Below are 21503 nucleotides of genomic sequence, written 5' to 3'. Positions count from 1 at the left end.
GTCGTGGTAGTAAATTTTTGTTATTCTCAGGTTTGTCATCATGGCCCTAGAGATTCAAATCATAATTGCCTCCCTCTCTTCCTCTCCCTTCTTTTCCCTCCCTTCCCTCTTTCCTTCCCTGTCCCTCCCTACTTCTCTCCTTCCTTCCTGAACCCAGGTTCTCCTGCATGATAAACACTGGATTGCACCCCAACCTTCCAAATAGTCATTTCTACTGTACTCTTGTTGATAACTTGTGAAAAAACAAAAACTGGTGTGTCCTGAATGCCTGGAGTCGAGGAGGCCCTGCTGACCAGCTGTGGGGAGCAGCAGAAGGAACTTCCTGAGGGTCATGTATCTGGAGAATGGGTCTTGGGTGTGTGGGAATGCAACTGAATCATTAAGAATTGTAAAAAATTGGGAAAAGATGAGGTATTTGTGGCTTTGATCTCCGTAAGACCTAACTCTTCAGATCACCTGCTGTGCATAAGGTCATGGGTTTTTAAGAATTGGGGAGAGAAGGGCTGAGAAGGTGGCTCAGTGGCAGAGCGCTTGCCCTGCATGCCTGAGGCCCTGGGTTCAATTCCTCAGCACCACATAAGTAAAAAGAAAAAAGCCGGAGGTGGCGCTGTGGCTCAAGTGTTAGAGCACTAGCCTTGAGCTGAAGAGCTGAGGGACAGCGCCCAGGCCCAGAGTTCAGGCCCCACAACCGGACCAAACGAAAAAAAAAAAGAATTGGGGAGATAAATGGCATGATGGCACATACTGGTGATCCCAGTCAAGCAGGTCACTAGTTCAAGGACCAACTAGGATATAGAGTAAGATCCTCTCTCAAAAATAGTGAAGGAGGGCTGGGAAGGTGGCTCAGTGGTAGAGTGCTTGCCTCACATGCATGAGGCCCTGGCTTCAATTCCTCAGCACCACATAAGCAGAAAAAGCTGGAAGTGGCACTGGGGCTCAAGTGGTAGAGTGCTTGTCTTGAGCTGAAAAGCTGAGGGGCAGCACCCAGGTCAGGCCCCACAACCAACAACAACAGCAACCAAAAAAAAAAAAAAAGAAAGAAAATAGTGAAGGAACAGGGCGTGGGCGGCTGACGCCTGTAACCCTAGCTACTCAGGAGGCTGAGATCTGAGGATCATGGTTCAAAGCCAGCCAGGGCAGGAAAGTCCCTGAGACTCTTTATCTCCAATAAACCACTCAGAAAACGGGAAGTGGCACCGTGGCTCAAGTGGTAGAGCACTAGGCTTGAGCTGAAGAGCTGAGGGACAGCATTCAAGCCCCATGACCAACAAAAAAATTAGTGAAGGGGAAGACAAAAATTGAAACCTAAAATAATTCCTCTTCAAACTTGCAAAGGAAAAGTCCTAGTGGATTGTAGAACAGCATGCCACAGGGTCCTGGGCCAAGACTGTCCACCTCAAATATGACTTATTTTGTCTTACTCAGGAGGTGAAAGTGGAAGGATCTTAGTTTAAGAGATGCTTAGGCAAAAAGATGTTATCTCAAATAATAACCGGGCCTAACCTGTAATCCCAGCTATGTGGGGGGAAAAGGTGGGAGGTCAGGGTCCACAGCTAGCTGGGACTAAAGACAGAGTATCTGGAGAAAAAGTTAAATAAATCAAGAAAGGCTGGCTTAAGTCATAGAGTCTTTGTCTTACACAGTCCAAAGCTCTTGAGTTCAAAACCCAGTACTAAAAAAGGAAATTGGTATCAAAACATTGTGACCCATTCATAAAAAAATCTGAGGTTGTTAGTGTTTTATCACACTATGTATGTAATACTATGTAACTGTACCACTGAGCACTATACCACTGAGGTATCTGGGAGAAAGGGGGCTGTGTTTTGGAGATCTCACTATACTTTTCTCCTGCCTCCATTTTCCATGATCTGGCATGTGTCACAATGCCCAGCTTCTGTTGATCCATGAAATCGTAGAAACTGAAAACTCATAGGATTGGAGTGTGCATGTGTGCTGGTCCTGGGGCTTGAGCTCAGGGTCTGGGTGAGGTCCCCTGTTTTTGTGTTCAAGGCTAGTACTGTACCACTTGAGCCACGGTGCACTTTTGGCTTTTGGATGGATGGTTGGGGATAAGTGTCTTGGGCTGGGCACTGGTGGCTCACACCTGAAATCTTAGCTACTTAGGAGGCTGAGATCTGAGGATTGCAGGAAAGTTTGTGAGACTCATCTCCAATTCACCACCGGAAAACCAGAAGCAAAGCTGTGGCCCAAAGTGGAAGGGCACTAGCTTGGGGGGGGGAGGTGGGGGGAAAGCTCAGGAACAGTGGTACACCCTGGGCTCAAGCCCCACCACCAACCCCAACTCCCCGCCCCCCCCCAAAAAAAAAACCACCTCAGGGACTTTCCTGCTGGGACTGGCTTCTGAGACCCTCAGATCTGTTTCCTGAGTCGAGAGGGTTACAGATATGAGCCACCAGCACCTAGCAATTGCTGGAATATTTACAGAAATGATTACTAAAGCAATTGAGTGCTGGGCCTTTGAACATAGGCTTATTCACAGTTATTATTCAAGTAGGAATGTTTCTCTTTCCTTAATAATAGTGCTCAACTTTGGTACTGACCTGAGGTGAATAATCCATACTGGGCCAGGTGCAGTGTCACATGCTTATCATCTCAGCACTAGGGAGGTTGGCAAAGGGTGACAACTTGAGTCTGAGGCAAGCTGGGACACAGTGGAAACGGAGTTGAGAGCTAGGACATGAAAGGCTTTGCATGTGTGCTCTTATGTTAAACTCTGAACTGTGTCAGGCAGCCGGGCGCCGGTGGCTGACGCCTGTCGTCCTAGCTCCTCGGGAGGCTGAGATCTGAGGATCACCGATCAAAGCCAGCCCGGGCAGTGAAGTCCCTATTGGACTCACCTCCAATTAACCACCAGAAAGTCGGCAGTGGAGCTGTGGCTCAAAGTGGCAGAGCCCTGGCCTCGAGCAGAGGGGCGCAGGGACAGCGTCCAGGGGCCGAGTTCAAGCCCCGCAGCCGACAAGAAATACTAAATACAATGCCTGTGCTTGACAGAACCGAGAGTCTGAGCAGCTCTTTCTCCTCCAGTGCCGTGAGCCGCGTCTCCAGCCCAGCTTTTGGCAGCCTCTGCGGAACGCTCGCGCCCCGCGTCGCCGTTCCCAGCCTCCGGTGGCGTCTTCAGGATCTTCAGGCTCTGGTCGGACCTGAGGCCCGCCCGGCCGCTCCCCGGGTTCCGGCGACGCAAGAGCTCGAGCGTGAGAAGCCTCTGAGACGCGTAAACCCGACGGGGGACTGGCGGCCTACGGCGCCCGAGGAAGGGGCGGGCCCCGGGACGCCGCCGATTCTAACTGGTCGGTCCGGCCGCCGGAAGCGAGTGTGCGTCAGCGGACGAGCGCGGTCACGTGACAGGGAGTTCCCGCGGGCAAGATGGCGGCGCACCTGTCCTATGGGCGAGTGAACCTGAACGTGCTGCGCGAGGCGGTGCGCCGCGAGCTGCGTGAATTTCTGGACAAGTGCGCGGGAAGCAAGGTGAGGGTCGGCGGGCAGCCGCGCCGCCCTCGCCGCCCCTAGTCCGACCCGGCCGCCTGGGTTCCGGGTGGACGAGGTCTCCCCGGGCGGCGGGCCTCGGGGCCTTGCACCTGCGCCCGGACCCGGCCGCCTCGCCGAGGCGGAAGGGCCCGGGCCCGGGTGGCGTGGCACCGCCGAGAGCCGCCGTGATGTCCCGCTGTCCCCCTCCCCGCGGGCCCGGCCGGGTCCGCTCGGCCCCGAGCGCTGCGCCCCGCCGCCCTGCAGCCCTCTGTCCGCTCGGGCTGCGGCGGAAGCCCCGTGCCGGGACTTCAGCGTGGCCTCCTTTTGACACAGGGCCTCGCTGCGTAGCCCAGGCTGGCCTCGAGTTCATGATCCCCCTGCGTCTGCCGCACAGGTGCCCCAAGTACAGGCTTGCACCAACCACTTACGGCCACTTCTTAAAATGCTTTTTAGGTCCGAGATTGGTACTCGAACTCAGTACCTGACACTTCTGTTCATTGGCTAGCGCCCTACCAGCTGAGCCACGCTTCCAACCTCAGGTTTTTTTGAAGTATTATTACCCCCTCCAGAGTAACCAGACGTACTCCTCTGAAGAGAAGTACTTTTCTCTGAAGAGAAAAATAGATTGGAAGAACCTCAGGAACCCATCTTGGAGAGAACAGAACCCCAAAAGGTGGAGTGATAGCAACCATTGAGGAAAGTAGGCTAAATCATAGGAGCAAATGATGCTAGAATCTAAAACAACGTGGATTGTATCATGCCGGTATCCTGAGTGTAATACTATATTTTGTAAAATGTTTCACTAGGGGGATGTAGGTACTCAGGAGTCTTTCTGTTGTTTCTTGGAACTGAGTAGTTATTTAAATTTCAGTTTTTTAAAGTGAGAAGTCAAATTGGGATTTTTTGCAGTAGAAATATTTATAGGGTCTGTGTGGTGGGGCACAGCTGTAATCCCAGCACTTGAGATGCTGAGTTAAGAGGATCTTGAGTTTGAGTTCAGCCTGGGTTATACATTGAGACTCTATCTCAAGTAAATTAATTAGGACTGGGAATGTGGCTTAGAGGTAGAATGCTTGCCTAACATGCATGAAGCCCTGGGTTCAATTCCTCAGTCCTACATTCACAGAGCCAGAAGTGGTGCTATGGCTCAAGTGGTAGAGTGCTAGCCTTGAGCAAAAGAAGCTCAGGGACAGTGCCCAGACCCAAAGGTCAAGTCCCAGGACTGCAAAAAATTAATTAAAAGTCCAAAGACCGCCGGGCGCTGGTGGCTCATGCCTGTCATCCTAGCTACTCAGGAGGCTGAGATCTGAGGAACACGGTTCAAAGCCAGCCTGGGCAGGAAAGTCTGTAAGACTCTTATCTCCAGTAAACCACTTGAAAACCAGAAGTGGCGCTGTGACTCAAGCCGTAGAGCACTGGCCTTGAGCTGAAAAGCTGATGAGGGACAGCGCCCAAGCCCAGAGTTCAAGCCCCACGATTGACCAAAAAAAAAAAAAAAATCCAAAGACCGAGTGCTAATTAGGAACACTGACAACATAGGTTTTAATAATCATCAATTTTCATCCAGCTCAGTCTAAGAATACCACAACACGTACACAGAAAACGATGGCCTTTTCTTTCTGCTGAGGACAGTGATTCGCTCTTTTAACTTCACAGGGGCCCTTGTAGCACCACTTGTTTCACATCTTTAAACCTTTAGGTTATCAGTGTGGTCAGAACCAGTTACTGTTTTGAACTCTTGAGTTTGAAAAAGATATAATTGCTGTTTTCTGTTGATATGATGCTGAACTTCTTAAGATCTTACTGTAATAAGGATGTGTCTTTTCTCTTGTAGGCAATAGTTTGGGACGAGTACCTAACGGGACCATTTGGCTTGATTGCACAGTATTCACTACTGAAGGTAATAAGTTACTTGGGTTTTATTCAAGGATTAGTAATTTTGAACGTTAGCAGCGATAATAGGATTTGACTTTTTTTCTTAGCAAATGCTTGCACAGTTGTTTGGTTATTACAGATGATGATTCTGATATGTGATTCACATTTTGCCTGCAATGGTCTATGCTGATCCTATTTGTTCTATGTGACCATAGTATGCTTTGTCCCGAAACTTTGTCCTTGCTGCACTTGGCTTGAGGAAGTCTGAATTTGATCGTAAAGTATTAGCATTCATTCGATTGGGAGGACAAATGACTTTGTATGTGTGAGAAATGCCACTAATCTTTTGTGTATGTATTTTCCCAGGAACATGAAGTGGAAAAAATGTTCACACTTAAAGGAAGCCGTTTGCCAGCGGCTGATGTCAAGAATATTATTTTTTTTGTCCGACCCAGGCTAGAATTGATGGATATAATTGCTGAAAATGTGCTCAGGTATCTCAGATCTTATATTGGCATGATATAAAGATGTTTGTATGATTCTTTTTTTTGGGGGGGGGGCGGGTCCGGTTGTGGGGCCTGAACTCTGGGCCTGGGCGCTGTCCCTCAGCTCTTCAGCTCAAGGCTAGCGCTCTACCACTTGACCCACAGCGCCACTTCCGGCTTTTTTCTTTTTGCTTATGTGGTGCTGAGGAATCAAACCCAGGGCCTTAGGCATGCAAGGCAAGTACTCTAACACTGAGCCACCTTCCCAGACCTATATGATTCTTAATGTACTGTATTCTTTCTCATTTACAAGCCCCTAGCTAGTGCATTTGAAAGTGACTTCTTGGAAAACTGTGACAGGATAGAAAAATAGTAGAGTGGGGATGGGAAACTTGTCAAGTTGTTCTGAATAGTTTGAGACCCGCGACCTTATTCTCTAGGGATAGCTGAAAGCCATGGAACTGCAGGCATGGCTCAGTTGGTAGAGCACCAGCCGGTGAGCAAAAACATCAGGTACTGAGGTTGAGTCCTTGTCTCATACAAACAACAAGAAAAATTTGAAGCTATTGCAATACAAAGTTCTCTAGATGTTTTATTTAGTTTTAATACTTCAATGGTTATTTTTCAATGTATCAGATGATTATATCTAAGCTTGTGTTTCATAAGCAAAAAAAGTAAGAGCTGATTAAAAATTTAATATAGCATCCAGTCTATAGAGGAAGTTCTGTCTGCAGTCTGCACTTTGTGGTACAATTGATAGATATAGTTCCTAAAATCTTAAAAGCATGCAAGTTATTTTTGGAAGTCCACTCTCAAGTTGCACAGTGGGGGAATCAGGAGTAAGCTCTTGTAATGTCAGAGTCTGTTGCATTAGTTTGGCTAAAGAGCTATTTGTTCTCAGTAAGTCACAGATGCCCTGTTTTAATAAACCTGAGAGCTTTAGTGTCCCCAAAATGTCCAAAACAAATGCAAGAAGATACACCACAAAGTCAAAGTAAACCACACTAAGTGTGATGCAGCACTGCCTTCCTGCTGGGGAAAAAAGGAAGCACAGAACTATTAACAGGTTGGGTCTGAGTTTCATTTTCTGTGTATCTCACTAGCATTTCTTTTGTTTTTGTTTTTGTCGGTTGTGGGGCTTGAACTCTGGGCTTGGACACTGTCCCTGAGCTCTTCAGCTCAAGGTGAGTGCTCTACCACTTGAGCCATAGCACCACTTCCGGTTTTCAGATGGTTGGTTGGAGATATGAGTCTCACAGACTTTCCTGCCCGGGCTGACTTTGAACCGTGATCCTCAGATCTCTGCCTCCTCCTGAGTAGGTAGGATTACAAGCGTGAGCAACTGGTACCTGGCTTCACCAGCATTTCTTTTTTTTTTTTTTTTGGTCGGTCATGGGACTTGAACTCTGGGCTTGGGCGCTGTCCCTGCACTCTTCAGCTCAAGGTGAGCGCTGTACCGCTTGAGCCACAGCGCCACTTCCGGTTTTTTCTAGTGGTTTTATTGGAGATAAGAGTCTCACGGACTTTCCTGCCCAGACTGGCTTTGAACTGTGATCCTCAGATCTCAGCCTCCTGAGTAGCTAGGATGACAGGTGTGAGCCACCGACGCCTGGCTTTCACCAGCATTTCATTAGTGCCTGTGTCAGTGGTAAGCAAAATCACCGCAGACCCTAAGGAGCTCACAAGCTGTTTGCCTTGTTACTTCCTTTACAGCGAAGACCGACGTGGGCCTGCCAGAGATTTCCACATTTTGTTTGTGCCACGCCGCAGCTTGCTTTGTGAACAGCGGTTGAAAGACCTGGGTGTTCTGGGCTCCTTCATCCACAGGGATGAGTACAGTCTAGACCTCATTCCATTCGATGGCGATCTCCTGTCCATGGAATCGGAGGGTGCATTCAAAGTAAGCAGGGCACTTCCCTCACATCAGACTTTGAGATTTTGCCAAATGAGTGAACATGGATGCATAATGATCTTTTTTTTTTTTTTTTGGTGTTGGGTTCAGTTTGTTTTGACATCCAGTCTTTCTATAGAGCCAAGGTTGAGCTAGAACTCTCTGGGTAACTGAGGTTATCCTTGAACTTTTGATCCTCTTGCCTCTGCCTCCCAAGTGCAGGTGTGAAACACTATACTTGGTTTATGATATTATCTTAATTTGCATTACATGAGCTCTGTCCAGCTGAGGCTCATTTAATTTTTTTTAATTAAAAAAAATTTTTTTTTTTTTTTTGTCAGTTGGCCCTGAGCACTGTCCCTGAGGTCATTTGCTCAAGGTTAGTACTCTGCCACTTTGAGCCACAGTGCCACTTCGGGTTTTCTGGTGGTTAATTGGAGATAAGAATCTCTGGGACTTTCCTGCTAGGGCTTTGAACCATGATCCTCAGATCTCAGCCTCCTGAGTAGCTAGGATTCCAGGTATGCGCCACCAGCACCTGGCAAAACTGTTCTTTCTCATTGTTTTTTGTTTTTGTTTTGTTGTTTTTGTCGGTCATAGGGCTTAAACTCTGGGCCCGGATGCCATCCCTCAGCTCTTGAGCTCAAGGCTAGCACTCTACTACTTGAGCCACAGTGCCACTTCTGCCGTGTAGCTTATGTTTGTCAGAATTCTTGATCCTTCTGCCTCAGCCTCTCAAATGATGGGATTTTTTTTTTTTCTTTTTCTTTTTGTTGGTCATGGTGCTTGAACTCTGGGCTTGAGCTCTGTGCCTGCGCTCTTCAGCTCAAGGCGAGAGCTCTACCTTGAAGAATTCCTTATATGTTCTGGGTACAAATTGTGGCTTATAAAAACAAATAGCTGGGCACCAGTGGCTCAGGCCTATAATCCTAGCTACTCAGGAAGCTGAAATCTGAGGTTCATGTTTCAAAGCCAGTCCGAGCAGGAAAGTCTGTGAGACTCTTATCTCCATTGAACCACCAGAAAACGGGAAGTGGCACTGTGGCTTAAGTGGTAGAGCGTTAGCCTTGAGGTGAAGAGCTCAGGGACATCGCCCAGGCCCAGAGTTCAAGCCCCACGACTGACCAAAAGAAAAAAAACAAGTATCTTTTCCTAGTGTGTAGTGTAGCTTGTATTTTTAAGAGTGTTAGAATGCCTTGTAAATACTTCCCATTGGACTTTTTCAATAACAGCTAAACTTTGTAAAGATAGCTTTACTTATGTAGCATATGCCTGTAACACTAGCTACCCTAGACATAGAGGAGAGTATTGTGGTGGAGATAGAAGGTGGAGGCTGGAGACCTGCTGTGGCAAAGGCTTGCCACTCTGTCTGAAAAAACTCAAAAGCAAAAGGACCAGGGGCATGGCTCAGGTAGTAGAGTGCTGGCCCTGCATGCTAGAGACCCTGCGTGCAATCCCCAGTCCTGAGGGAAAAAGGCAAAAGTATTCTTCTAGGTTGTCCTGTGTGACTTTGAGGCAGTACCCAGAGAAGATACGGCCCCCTGGAGACCCCTGCCAGCTTATATTCAGCCGTGAAGGTGAGAGCCTTGGCCAGCACATGGTTCTCCTCGGCAACTCCAGCTGTGCCTGGGGAGTGGCTCACACATCTGCACCCTGCCAAGGGCTGCTGGCTTTGTGATGTGTCCACAGTAAACCGTGAAGTAGATGGAAATGAACCACAGCACCAGGAACCGAGCAGGGCACCAGGTCCCTGGAAGATGGCCCACCATGGCCTCTCTCCCCTGCAGGAGTGCTACCTGGAAGGTGACCAGACCAGCCTGTACCACGCGGCCAAGGGGCTGATGACCATACAGGCACTGTACGGAACCATCCCCCAGATCTTTGGGAAAGGAGAATGTGCTCGGGTGAGAAGCAGCTATTTTCTGTTGCTAAATTGGGAGTTCCTGGTCCCCAAATGAGGGAGGAAGGGAAAATTTCACAAACATAACCAAGCCTGTCAGTCACCAATTCTATGACTGGGAATTGGCCTCTGTACCACAGTTAACGCCTGACCTGCATCAGCACACACCAGTACCCAGGGTGCTTTGTGCGTGTACACCAGGGGTGAGGACCCACATCACACCTAGATACTTTCCCAGCTGAGGTCCCTCAGGTGACCCCTGCCTTCTCAGTTTGAGTCTCAGACTGTGAACAAGTGCCTCTTTCCCAGCACTTTTCACACTTTTTTTTTCTCTCCAGTCCTGGGGCTTGAACTCAGCCTAAGCACTGTCCCTGAGCTTCTTTTTGCTCCAGGCTAGCACTCTACAACTTTTGAGCCACAGCACCACTTCCGGCTTCTTCTGTTTATGTGGTACTGAGGAATCGAACCCTTGCTTCATGCATTCTACACATGCACTAAGCGACATTCCCAGCCCACTTCTATTCTTTATATTGGGGCTTTTGCTGTTTAAACTGAGCCCCCAAACATAGTTGAGTCCAGTGTCTCCAGGCACTGGAAAGTCATGCTGTGTCTTCCAGAGAGGATAATGTGCTAGGAAAGCTTCCTGAGACCAGCTTCTAGAATTGCTAGACATGGGTTCAGGGTCAGTCATGATCTCTGTAAAGCAGTGAAGAGACGTGGGTTCGGGGCTCCCGCTGTCCATAGCTAAGTTTCCCCAAAGCCAGCCTCCCTTCGCTGGGAGCAGTGGTTCAAGGCTGACTTTGTTCCTCACTGGGAAGCGGTGGCTGCTGTGTTGGAATGGGAGCCCGCGGCAAATGCTTCTGATAGCTGCTAAACACTTGCAGTTTTTCTCCTTTTCTTTACTTTTTTGATTGTCTTTCTGTTTTTAGCTGAATTTTAAAACCTGTTAGTTCCCAGGAGGGCCCAACCTGATCCAATGTTTTGTTTACAGCAAGTGGCCAATATGATGATGAGGATGAAAAGAGAATTTACAGGAAGCCAAAATTCAATATTTCCTGTTTTTGATAACCTCTTGTTGCTCGATCGAAACGTGGATTTATTAACACCCCTTGCCACCCAGCTCACCTATGAAGGTCTGATTGATGAGATCTATGGCATTCAGAACAGTAAGTGAAGTGCCACAGTAGCTCACTCAGAAATACCTTTCTACATGGGCGCTACCATGGCAACTTTTTCTTTCAGGAGTGGACAGTTCTGAGATTTGAACTTCGGGCTTCATGTTTGCTGGCCTGGCCCTCTACCACATGCCCCACTCCAGGCTATTATTTTTATTTTCTTAGATGTTATTTGAACTTAAAAATTCAATTTCTAATGAGGATTTAAAAAATCAAAGTTAAAACTAGGTGCCAGTGGCTCATACCTGTAATCCTAGCTAAGGAAGCTGAGATCTGAGGATTGCAGTTCAAAGTCAGTCTGGGCAGGAAAGTCTGTGAGAATCTTTTTTTTGGTTGGTCATAGGGCCTGAACTCTGGGCTGGACGCTGTCCCTCAGCTCTTCAGCTCAAGGCTAGTGCTCTGCCACTTGAGCAATAGCACCACTTCCTGCCTTTTCTGCTTATATGTTGCTGAGGAATCAAACCCAGGGCCTCATGTATGCAAGGCAAGCACTCTACCACTGAGCCACCTTCCCAGCTCCATCTGTGAGACTCTTTATCTCCAATAAACCACCTAAAAACCGGAAGTGGAGCTGTAGCTCAAGTGCTAGAACACTTGCCTTGAGCTGAAGAGCTGAGAGACAGCGCCCAGACCCAGAGTTCAAGCCCCACGACCAACAAAAAAAAAGTTAAAGAATAATTTTATTGGCTTATATTAATGGTAGAAAGAGGGATTTCATTGTAACATCTTCACAGTGCCCTGTACTCTAATCAGTATCATACTCTGTCCACCTCCCAACAAAACATAGTGTCTCCAGCAGAAAAGTTTAACTCTATGCCCAAGAAAACCTAAACCCTGAGCATGTCCCTTGAGTTATCTTTTTAGAAAAGAATAGATGAGGATATGTGCTAATAAAAGTTTATTTATAAAAACAGGAAGTAAGCCAGGTGCCAGAGGCTTATGCCTATTATCGTAGCTGAGCAGCTGAGATAGGAAGATCGCAGTTCAAAGGCAGCCTGGGCAGGAAAGATCCCATGAAACACTTAACTCCAATTAACCGCTAGAAAACCGGAAGTGGCACTGAGACTCAAGGTGGTAGAGGGCTAGCTTTCAGCACAAAAGCTAGGTCGAGTGACTAGGCCTTGAGTTTAAGCCCCATGACCAACAAAAATAAATAAATAAATGAAATGAAAACAGGAAATGGCCAGAATTTGGCCCTTAGGGCAGTTTCTGATCCTTGCTTTAGAGCAGTTTTGTGACTGCTTAGGGTACAACCCATGGTAAGAAATATGATTCATATTATATGTGCACACTTTGATAAAAAAAACAAAACGTTTATTTTTTAAGTCATGTGATATTATCCTCTGGAATTTTGTTTCGCTTTTTGCTGCTCTGTACAGCCCACAATCCACTAAGGGACAGGACCTACAGTTTATTTTCTGGTACTTGAGGTAGGAAACAATCTTTTATCCCCAGACACCCCTCCTGCCCTCCTCTCCCTCCCTTTTTTTTGTTTTTTATTTTTTGGTTGGTCATGGGACTTGAACTCTGGGCTTGGCTGCTGTCCCTGCGTTCTTCACCTCAAGGCGAGTGCTATACCACTTGAGCCACAGTGCCACTTTGGGTTTTCTGGTGGTTTGTTGGAGATAAAGAGTCTCATGGACTTTGCTGCCCAGGCTGGCTTTGAACTGATCCTCAGATCTCAGCCTCCTGAGTAGCTAGGATGACAGGCGTGAGCCACTAGCACTTTTCTCCCTTTGTCTACCCTCCCATTCTCTATTTCTCTCTCCTTCCCTCTCTTCCTACTTTCTTTCCTTCTGGTAATCATCATTTATTTAATGGTACTGGGGTTTTTTGTTTTTTTTGGTCGGTTGTGGGGCTTGAACTCTGGGCCTGGGCGCTGTCCCTCAGCTCTTCAGCTCAAGGCGAGTGCTCTACCACTTGAGCCACTTCCGGTTTTCTGGTGGTTTATTGGAGATAGGAGTCTCACGGTCTCTCCTGCCCAGGCTGGCTTTGAACCGCGATCCTCAGATCTCAGCCTCCTGAGTAGCTAGGATTACAGGCGTGAGCCACCAGCGCCCGGCTTGGTACTGGGGTTTGATCTCAGGGCTTTGCACTTGCTAGGCATGCGCAAAGACTTAACTTGCTTTTGGTAGAACCAACCCAACTCTGGGTTCTTCCAGTAATTGCACACGTTCATGTTTTTTCCATTGCTGTGCAGGTTATGTGAAATTACCCCCAGAGAAGTTTGCGCCTAAGAAACAGGGTGACGGTGGGAAGGACCTACCCACAGAGGCAAAGAAGCTTCAGCTCAACTCTGCGGAGGAGCTGTATGCTGAGATCCGGGACAAGAACTTCAATGCGGTGGGCTCGGTGCTCAGCAAAAAGGCAAAGATCATCTCTGCAGCATTTGAGGTGAAACAGGCTTTGGTTGTCATCTTGCTGCTCTGGGGTGGGAGTTCAAGGTCACTGCTACCCTGGGAAGAGTAGGCATTTCAGTCTCTTGGGTGGATCTTAGGACGGATGGGTCTCAACATTGAGCAGGATCAGGCTTCCAAGTGACAGAGGGTTGCCCCTCAGACACCCTCTGCACCTGCCAGTGCAGGAGGACCAGGAGTTTCTTCTTAAACTTTTACCCTTGGGCTCGGAATGTGGCTCAGTGGTAGAGTGCTTACCTAGCATACATGAAGCCCTGGGTTTGATGCCCCAGTACCACATACACAGAAAAGGCCAGAAGTGCATTGTGGCTCAAGTGGTCGAATGCTAGCCTTGAACAAAAACAGCTCAGGGACCATGCCCAGACCCTGAGTTCAAGCCCAGGACTGGCAAAAACAAAAACTTGTGCTCTGACCCATAACAGAAGGGGCTATATTAAATTTTTCTCCTTTACTACTTACTTAATTCATGGTGTACTGGGGACTGAACTCAGGTTCTCCTGGTTGCTTGACAGGCACTCCTATCACTTGAGCCATGCTTCTGCCCCTATTTGTATTGGCTATTTTCAGGGTAGCGTCTTGCCTTCTGTCCACACCTGCCTGGGGCTGGCGGCCTCCTGCTGGTGCTTCCTCCTGTCCTGGGGGATGACTGGCTGTCCCAAGTGGAGAGGGAGTCGTAGGTACTTCCCAGGCTAGCCTCCAGGTCTCCCCATCTCTACCTCCCAAGTAACTAAAATCGCAGGTTAAGCCACTACGCCCACAGTTTTTCTTCTGTTCCAGGAGACGTGGGAGCATAAAGGTTTATAATTTATAAGCTTTCATCATAAACATTTGCATTATCTTCTTTCATTAAATTATTTCCTACCTAACTTATAAGGAAGCCAGCTGTACCAGAAACAAAATCACCTCTACTAGAATTTGTAGCTAAAGATGAAAATTCCGGGTTCAGCCCACGTGAGGGTGGCAGGGAACCCACCATGTGCCGTGGGCTGTAATGAGAGTGAAGTCCCTGGGAACCCAGAACTTTTCCCACTGACGCTTCATTATCACCTCCTGCCTCCTCTTGCCTGGTCCCAGGTTCTTCATTGTTTGTGTATTCAGTGTCAGGTCAAGGCTGGCTGTAGACTGCTTTACATGTATTCCATTCTTTTGCACCCTCATCTCAATGAAGCGCCCTCTGCAATTTCTGCCTCTCCTGATGGTGCTGCCATCTTGTTTCTTCCAGGAAAGGCACAATGCCAAGACCGTGGGAGAGATTAAGCAGTTTGTCTCGCAGCTGCCCCACATGCAAGCCGCAAGGGGCTCCCTTGCAAACCACACCTCCATCGCAGAGTTAATCAAAGACGTCACTAGTAAGTGTCCTGTGGCATGGTTCTTTTATTCTGGGCTGACTATTGTATATCCACCATGCTAGCCAGCCATTGGCACCTTGTGCTTCCTGGGGAAAGTCAGCTCTTTTCCTTTATTTTGTTTTCTCATTTCACTTCATTTTGGATCTGGGGATTAGGTATGGTTGTTGGCAGGCACACCACGAGTTCAAATAACACCTACAACCCTTTTGCTGATATTTTGGTGGGTTTTTTTGTTTGTCTGTTTTTGTTTTTATGTGTGTCAGTTCTGGAATTTGAACTTAGGGCCTAGGCACTGTCCCTGAGCTTTTGTGCTTAAGGCTAGTGCTGTGTCATTGGCCTACAGCTACATTTCTGGCTCTTTGGTGGTTAATTGGAGTTAAGTCTCACTGACTTTCCTGCCTGGGCTGGCTGAGATCCCTAGGGTTTCAGCCTTCTGAGTAGCTAGTATTGCAGGTGTGAGCCACTGGTGCCCAACCAGTATTTTGTTTTTGAGACAGGATCTTACTCCTATCTTAGTCCATTATTGCCTCAAATTCTTGAGATTACAGGCATGTTAAAAAATAAAACTAGGGCTGGGATGTAGCTCAGTGGCAAAGCGCTTGCCTAGCAAGTGCAACGTCCTGGGTTCGATCCCCAGTACCAAAAAAGAAAAGACAAAAAAAAAAAAAACTAAAAAAAATTTTTTAACTTTTTTTTTCTTTGCCAGTCCTGGGGTTTAAACTCAAGCTCCACTTTCAGCTTTTTCTGCTTATGTGGTGCTGAGGAATCAAACCTAGGGCCTCATGCATGCTAGGCAAGCACGCTACCACTGAGCCACCTTCCCAGCACAGAATTTTTTTTTTTCATCAGTAGTGGGGCTTGAACTATGGGCCTGGGCGCTGTCCCTCAGCTCTTCAGCTCAAGGCTAGCACCCTACCACTTGAGCCAAAGCGCCACTTCCAGCTTTTTCTGCTTATGTGGTGCTGAGGAATGGAACCCAGGGCCTCATGCATGCAAGGCAAGCACTCTACCACTGAGCCACCTTCCCAGCCCCTCTTTGAGACTCTTATCTCCAATAAACCACTAGAAAACCGGAAATAGTGCTGTGGCTCAAGGGGTAGAGTGCTCACCTTGAGCTGAAGAACTGAGGGACAGCACCCAGGCCCAGAGTTCAAGCCCCACAACTGACAAAAAAAAAAAGAAAATTGGTCCTTTGTGTTTATAACAGAAGTAGAAATCAGTTTAAACTGAGTAAAGTGAAATGTGCTTAGAAAATTAGCTTTCTCCGTCCTCAAAGTCCTGAATCTGCCTGTAAATCAGGAGTCTGTTTGTAAATCCTGGGTTGGTATGTAAATCCTGAGGTTGACACCAGAGTACTGTAGTCAGTCTGCAAAAGTACAATGTAGGGCCAAGTTCTAGGGTTCTCCAGTCACTGTTTGTGTTTTTGAGACAGGTAATAATTTCAACTGGCACCTGCTTTTCCTTTTTACATGTCTTGTTTCTTACCATACTTTGTAAATAAAAATCACATAAATCAGCATTTACTGAAATTCTAAGTTGCAAATTTGCTAATTACATTTTTAGCTTCTGAAGACTTCTTTGATAAATTAACAGTGGAACAGGAGTTTATGTCTGGAATAGACACGGATAAGGTATGTGTTGGATATGACTGTTCTAACAGATAGTTGAAAGATTATCAGACATAAGATTATAACCAGATATGCTATTGCTCTGATTCCCAAGCCATGCCTAAGTATTTTTAGAAGCAAAAATAGAATGTAAAAAGTGATTTTTATCAAGGACAAGATATATAATGAGATATATTACTCTATGTAAGATGCTTTCTGTAGTACCTGGCAAAATGAGATATGGTCTCCGTGAAATCCAAGATTTTAAAGATTGCAGTAGATAAGATATTCACATTTGGGTTGGAGATATAGCTTAATTGTAGAGGACCAGCCTACTGTGCGTGAGACCATGCTTTGATCTTCAGTATGCAAAACTTAAACAAACCAGGATATCGCCTGGCAGCAATGGCTCATGCCTGTCACCCTAGCTCCTTAGGAGGCTGAGATCAGGATCATGGTTCAAAGCCAGACCAGGCAGGAAAGTCTGTGAGACTCATACCTCCAACAGAAAATTGCAAGTGGTGCTGTGGCTCAACGTGGTAGAGCACTATCCTTGAGCTGAAGAGCTCAGGGACAGTGTCCAGGCCCTGAGTTCAAGCCCCACGACAGACCCAGAAAATAAAAACATAAAAAATAAAATGCTTTCTTGTGAGAATTTTATCTTTATTTCTTTAAATATTTGGCTTCATTAAAACATCTTAAAAGTGGTTGGGAAGGTGGCTTCAGTGGTAGAGTGCTTGCCTTGCATGCGTGAGGTCCTGAGTTTAACCCCACAACTGACCCCCCCCAAAAAAATTGATACTATTCTTGAGATGACTATATCACACAAGGACTAAACACTCAGCCACCTCTCATTAGGTGGCCATGGCCATAGAGAAGGTGTGCCAGGTAAGCATATGAGTCCATATAGCCTTGGGCTGTCATCATTTGATCTGATAACTTGTGTGGTGGCCAGGATGTGTGTGACAGTGTTGGGGAGCTATGAAAAAACAATGAGCTAGCCTCATAACTTTGACTTAGCCAAATAGTAATAAACATCAAATTCTTTAAGTCCCACACTAGATAGTCAGTGCTTAATGTATATACTCTGCTTCTAGGTCAACAATTACATCGAGGACTGTATTGCCCAAAAGCATCCGTTGATCAAGGTCTTAAGGCTGATTTGCCTGCAATCTGTTTGCAACAGTGGGCTTAAACAAAAAGTGTTGGATTATTATAAAAGAGAGATTCTCCAGGTAATATACTCTAAAACTGTCAATTTACCAGGGGGACAACAGCATGTTCTAAAACTAGACCATGTCAAGAATGGTAGTACACACCTGTAATCTCAGTTACTCAAGAGGCAGAGGTAAGAAAAGCTAGAGTTTGAAGTCAACCCAGACATTGTTAGCTTAAGACAGTGTTTCAGAAACCAAAATATAAGTACTGGGAGTGTGGCTTATGTGGTAGAGCACTGGCCTAGCATAGGAGAGTCCTAAGTTCAGTCTATAAACATGCATGTATGTGTATAATTATACTGTTTTGGCATGTAGTTACTATCTTTTTAATTCTTTACCACCAAGGACTTGTTCTGAATCCCTGAGAATAATTGTTTACTCCACTTATACAATAAACAATAGTAGTGGACAGCCCCTGGTCAGGAGATGTGTGCAGGGATCTATTGGAAGTGTGTACCAGGGTGTGGGGGGAGGGGAGTGGTAATAGTTGTTGAGTCCTTATCACAGCCCTGGGCTCCACAGCCGGTTCCTGTCTCCAAAACCAAAAAATCATCAGCATTCATTATTTTGGCTTTTGTAAAGTTATACAAGCAACCTGTGGAAGTATATGAAGCAAAATATAGAGGTAGCGCTATAGCTCAAGTGGTAGAGAGCTAGCCTTGAGCAAAAGAAGCTCAGGGACAGTGTGCAGGCCCTGAGTTCAAACCCCAGGACTGGCAAAAAAAAAAAAAAATCCTTTACAGAGTATATTGTTATTATTTGTCCTTAAGAGTAGATACTACTAGAATATATACCTCTACAGATCTTCCTAATCCTTTTACAGAGCTAATTAAATTCCATACGTAAATAGAATGTATGTGATGCTCATTAGGTTGGACTCTAAATGTGACTTTAGAGTAAAAAATAGGAACTCCAAGTTGAATGAGCAGTAAGAAGCAAGCCATATTAGCACAAGTTTCACCCTCTGCTCTGTCCCCTAGGCCCATTTGATGGTCACTGCTGGACCTTGCCATGCATACCAGATTAATTTGTTGGAAGTACTGTTGGAATTGTAGCCATTCTGATCTGACATGGAGGGCAAATTACTTCTCTTGCAGACCTATGGCTATGAGCACATACTGACCTTGAACAACCTAGAGAAGGCTGGCCTGCTAAAGCCACAGACAGGAGGCAGAAACAATCACCCAACGATTCGGAAGACACTGCGTCTCTGGATGGATGATGTCAATGAGCAAGTGAGATGCACGTCTCCCTTTAACCCACCACAACCACACATGCTGCTCAATCAAGACACCTGCTTTGCTTTCTACAAGTCATTTTCTGTCTTTTGTTAAAGCAGTACATCCTTCCAAATATCAGCAGGAAATGAATGCTGTCAAACGGTGCTCTGAGGAATGATTTAGAGAGACAACACGGGTGCAGTGGGGAATCTGTACCGTTCTTTCTGGTGCCTTTTAATTACTCATAGCATGGTTTCCATTTGTTTGCTTATAGGCTCTTTTCTCTTTCATTGTTTAACAGAATCCCACAGACATTTCATATGTGTACAGTGGTTATGCCCCGCTCAGCGTGCGACTGGCCCAGCTGCTCTCGCGGCCAGGATGGCGGAGTATCGAGGAGGTGCTCCGCATACTCCCAGGGCCCCACTTTGAGGAGCGCCAGCCGCTTCCCACAGGGCTGCAAAAGAAACGTAAGTCTTCATTTGTGGGCAGTTATATGCTTCTAGTGTGGTTTTCAGGTATTGGAAAGTTGCTTTGTAAAGCACTAAGGAGTCAGATGCCAGTGTCTATTATGCGCACCGGAGCCTCAGTGTTCCCTTGGGTATAGCAGGTTTCCATCTCTCCATCGAGGCTCCCAGAAGAAAAGGCACGAGATCAAAACCAGTGTTGCTGGGTTTCAGGTGAACTATCTGCACCAAGGCCTGTTGATCTTTCTATTCTGTGTTTTTTGATTTTTGCTTTGTGCTAGTCCAGGGGCTTGGACTCGGAGGCTAGAAGCTGTCCCTGAGCTTTTTTACTCAAGGCTAGTGCTCTACCACTTGAGCCACAGTTCCACTACCAGCTTTTTGGTGGTCAATTGGAGATAAGAGTCTCACAGACTTTCTTGCCCAGGCTGGCTTTGAACCATGATCCTCAGATCTCAGCCTCCTGAATAGCTAGGATTACAGTCATGAGCCACTGGCACCCAGTTGATATTTCTATTTGTAAAAGTGGAAAAAAATGTTCTAAAAGGTAGAAAGAAATGCACCACTACTAAAGACTTTTGAATTGTGAAATGTTTTCATTTTAGGTCAACCAGGAGAAAACCGAGTCACTCTGGTGTTTTTCCTTGGTGGTGTAACCTTCGCTGAAATTGCTGCCCTGCGGTTTCTCTCACAGTTGGAAGATGGTGGCACAGAATATGTAATTGCCACCACTAAACTAATGAATGGAACTAGCTGGATAGAAGCTCTGATGGAAAAACCTTTCTAGGGTGTTCAAAGGAGACTTCTTAGCAAGGAAACTGCAGAACCAACTGTCACTGAACAACTTGCTGAAAGGAACCAAAACCTACAGAGACTAGAAGTGCAGAAGTTGCTTTGGGGTCTGCTCCCTTGCTGCTTTCTTCTTCCTGCTTCTTCTGTGTTCCTTATTTCCTGAAGGAAGGATAATCCACATGTATATAAAAGACACTGGTTTTTGAATTTTTTTAAGTTTGGAGTCTTTAGTCAACACCTCTAGAAATACGGTAAGAAGTGCGGCGGGTAACCTGTGCAGGCATGCAAACGGAAACAGCTCTTAAAGCAGAGCGCTCAGGCTCTGCTTTGCCTTCCCAGAGGCGAAATGGAAGTGGCGTATCTGCCGTGTCATCACACAGCTGTATTTCTGTCCTAGGCTGTACATGACAATAGTGTTTGCCTGTTGATGTCCCTGAGTGGTTTCTTCATTATAGCTTTAGTTCTAGTCTCTGTCATATTTGTTCCTTAGGCTAAGCCCACAGTTTCTGTCTTTAATTGGTTCCATCTGTGGAGGTTCCACATCTACACTGAACAAAAAGCTGTTCCAGAGAATGTAAGCCTTTACAAAAGCTTTCTTAGTGCATAAGTTACAGTCTCGAAGATGTGACATCTCAGTGGTAAATGCCTTCACTGAGGTTTTAGTTTGCTTCCCTGTCCTACAATCCATGCATCATTCTGCTTGGAAGTGTTGAGCTTGTGGTCAGTCCCTGGTCTAGTGACCTGAGCTGCCCCTGGCTAATCTTGTTGGCAAGCAGAGGCAAGTTGGTAGCTTTTCTGCTGTTGGCAGTTTCCAGAAAAATATTAGCTGGCTCTACCTGGGCACCATGGCTCATGCCTGAAATCCCAACTACTCAGGAGGAAGAGATTGGGAGGATTGCAGATTGCCTGGGCAAAAAGTTAATGAGACCGTCATCTCAACCAATGGCTGCTGCATATGGTGTTACACACTCATCTTCCTAATTACAAGGGTTCAGACTAACCTGACAAGAACTTGAGACCCACAAAGATTTGGAAGTGTGGTGGCTTAGGTTGGTAGCACAAGACTCTGAGTTCAACCCCAGTTACTGCCAAAAAAAATAAAAATAAAGGGGCTAGGAAGGTGGCTCAGTGGCAGAACGCTTGCCTTGCATGCATGAGGCCCTGGGTTCGATTCCTCAGCACCACATAAGCAGAAAAAAAAAGCTGGAAGTGGCGCTGTGGCTCAAGTGGTAGAGCTCTAGCCTTGAGCTGAAGAGTTGAGGGGCAGCACCCAGGCCCAGAGTTGAGGCCCCATGACCGGACCCCCCCCCCAAAAAAAAAAAGAAAAGAAAAATGAGTCAGTCCCCACCTAAGAGTGCTAGCCCATGTAGAGCCACTGTTATTAGCCACTTACGTTGCCCTCTCACCATTTTTCACTACTGGAATTCTGATTCTGGTTATGAAAGAAATTCTGTATTAAAACGCTTCGTTATAAGAATGAAGAATGCCAGAGCAATGTTTAAAACACTTATTTCTCATAGAGTAATTTTGCCTGGACATTCAGTGTTGAGAAGGGAAAATATTCCAAAATGGAAAAACATTTTTGTTTTAGAAAAATCCTTTTTAAAATACTTGTTATCCCAGGG

At 46.4% G+C, this 21503-nt stretch overlaps 1 protein-coding gene across 1 annotated transcript; it reads left to right on the top strand.

Annotated features, from left to right (window-relative positions):
* Positions 1 to 3367: 3367 nt before the first annotated feature.
* LOC138826425 (vacuolar protein sorting-associated protein 33A) lies at positions 3368 to 20085 on the top strand. The gene is made up of 13 exons (XM_070021584.1): positions 3368 to 3486; positions 5321 to 5386; positions 5728 to 5855; positions 7560 to 7746; positions 9525 to 9641; positions 10629 to 10803; positions 13013 to 13206; positions 14452 to 14578; positions 16142 to 16209; positions 17283 to 17420; positions 18500 to 18637; positions 18924 to 19092; positions 19692 to 20085. The coding sequence occupies exons 1-13, from the start codon at positions 3385 to 3387 to the stop codon at positions 19871 to 19873; spliced, it is 1791 nt and encodes a 596-aa protein (XP_069877685.1). The 5' UTR covers positions 3368 to 3384; the 3' UTR covers positions 19874 to 20085.
* The last annotated feature ends 1418 nt before the right edge of the window (positions 20086 to 21503 follow it).

This window comes from Dipodomys merriami, unplaced genomic scaffold (genome assembly GCF_024711535.1).
Source record: "Dipodomys merriami isolate MVZ:Mamm:240054 unplaced genomic scaffold, mDipMer1.0.p SCAF_142, whole genome shotgun sequence".
In the NCBI taxonomy this organism is placed as follows: domain Eukaryota; kingdom Metazoa; phylum Chordata; class Mammalia; order Rodentia; family Heteromyidae; genus Dipodomys; species Dipodomys merriami.
Note: the sequence above shows the minus strand (reverse complement) of the source record. Positions and strands in the feature narration are given on the sequence as shown.